Genomic DNA, 1,927 nt, shown 5'->3' with positions numbered 1-1,927 from the left:
ATAAAGCCCAATTCCAGGGGTTTTATAAATCAGACTTCCGTCGGCTGATATGGGCCACCTGGGCACCGGCAAAGCTAAAATTCTTCGCATGGCTGCTACTCAAGGATAGGTTATGGTGTAATGATCGTCTACAAAGAAGAGGTTGGGCAAACAACTACTTCTGCCAATTGTGCCTGAGAAACCTTGAGTCATCAGTGCACTTGTTCTGACAATGCCCGATAGCGTTAGCAGTGTGGTCGCAGGCGGCAGGGTATGTCGGCTGCAATTCCATCCACCCAACCAATTGGACCGGCAGCACCAAGTCAGCAGCTATCATATCCAAAATGATAAGAAATGCACCGGCAAAGCACAGCATGGCGATCAAATCTATGATCATCATAATTCTTGCAGCGATCTGGAAGGAAAGAAACGATTGCATTTTCAGGAACAAGAAGGGGCAAGTCCAAGACATCAAGGAGGAAATCAACAAAACATTGCGACTTTGGCGCGACGCAGGCGCAATACACCTAGAACACCCCTTTGGGGAACCACCATGAGAGTCTGCTAGCTAACCACCCCCCCCCCCCCCTTCTTTTTTGCTTCTTCTTCTTACTTCTTTGATCCACTGATCACCCTTCATCCTTTTATGTATTTCTTGTCCATGTGCTCCCTGCTATTTTAATACAAGCGACCATCGCCGGATCTTTCAAAAAAAAAAACTTATGGACAGCGCAGGGGACGCGGAGGATGCCCTCCTGCTTGTACCCGAACTCCTGCGCCGCCATCTCCAGCAGAGCTGCCAGCGACGGGTGCCGTAGCGCCTCCACCCGCACCACGAACCGCTCGCTTTCCTCGTCCTTGTCGCCGTCGCCCACCACCAGCACCGGCACACACCCGCGCGGCACGCCGCCGCTGCCGTCGCTCACCCGGTCCGAGAAGCTCAGCCGCCGGATCAGCTCCCTCATCGTAGGTAGATCGCTGACCAACGAACTGACCACGTCGGAGATAGTATATGTTAGCTAGCTGCTAGCTAGATCTTTGGTTTCGACCGATGTGAATGCACATGTGCCGTGTTTGTGATTCTTGGCGTTGGCTTGGGGCTCTCTCCTTTTATAGCCGATGGAATGTTTGATTGGATCATGAGTCCTCCAGAGCGTGTGGTGAGAGAGCGAGAGCGAGAGCGAGAGCGAGAGATGTGGCGGGTAGAGGGAGGAATGGAGCGTTTACTGTTCTGTGGTGAGAGAGCGAGAGAGGGGGAGATGTGGCGGGTAGAGAGAGGAATGGAGCGTTTACTGTTCTGTGGTGGCGTTTCAGTCGTGATTGGGGTCAACCTCGCTACTCGGTTCAAACATGTTGGCTGTCGTCTCATCAGCATCGTTGAAAGTTAAGACCATGGAATTTGGTTACCGACACGCATTGTAATACAAAGGATGTGACTAGGTGTCAGTCGACTAAGTAACGAAGTCTCAGTCAAGTGACATAGTATATAAAAACAAAATAAAAAAAATTGAAAAGAAAATTTTTGTACGCATCACGATGCAAGATCAAAGGCATATAACATTGACTGAGACATAAAAAAGTCTAAATCGACTTAGACTTCGTGAAACTGTAATACAAATACTACTGTCCTCGATTACCCAGCTAGCTAATAAGACTCGGCTGGTCAGTGTGCTAGAATGTTAAAGGTTCAAACAGCTTGTGCATGGGCACTGATTTAATTTATTTTGCAGGGAAGGATGTGACAAGAAGAATTTGTGCTTCTTCTAGAGGTATCTTCCTAAGAATGCGAATTAGACATGCACCAAGGTTTTCCTTAACAAAATGAACACTATATTAATGTACGTATATACAAAAAGAAAGCCCATAAATCCTGTGATATGTATTGAGTTCACGCAGAGTTTCGTACAAACGCACGCGTACAATTGCATGCATATTTCAGTTATACCGA

General features: G+C 47.8%; 1 protein-coding gene across 1 annotated transcript; it reads right to left on the bottom strand.

Annotated features, from left to right (window-relative positions):
* Nucleotides 1–395: 395 nt before the first annotated feature.
* On the bottom strand, nucleotides 396–1,059 carry LOC123412330 (auxin-responsive protein SAUR71-like). Its single transcript, XM_045105285.1, has one exon. The coding sequence runs from the start codon at nucleotides 942–944 to the stop codon at nucleotides 624–626; it is 321 nt and encodes a 106-aa protein (XP_044961220.1). The 5' UTR covers nucleotides 945–1,059; the 3' UTR covers nucleotides 396–623.
* Nucleotides 1,060–1,927: the final 868 nt, after the last annotated feature.

Source organism: Hordeum vulgare, chromosome 7H, assembly GCF_904849725.1.
Source record: "Hordeum vulgare subsp. vulgare chromosome 7H, MorexV3_pseudomolecules_assembly, whole genome shotgun sequence".
NCBI lineage: Eukaryota > Viridiplantae > Streptophyta > Magnoliopsida > Poales > Poaceae > Hordeum > Hordeum vulgare.
This window is presented reverse-complemented; position numbering and strand designations above follow the sequence as displayed.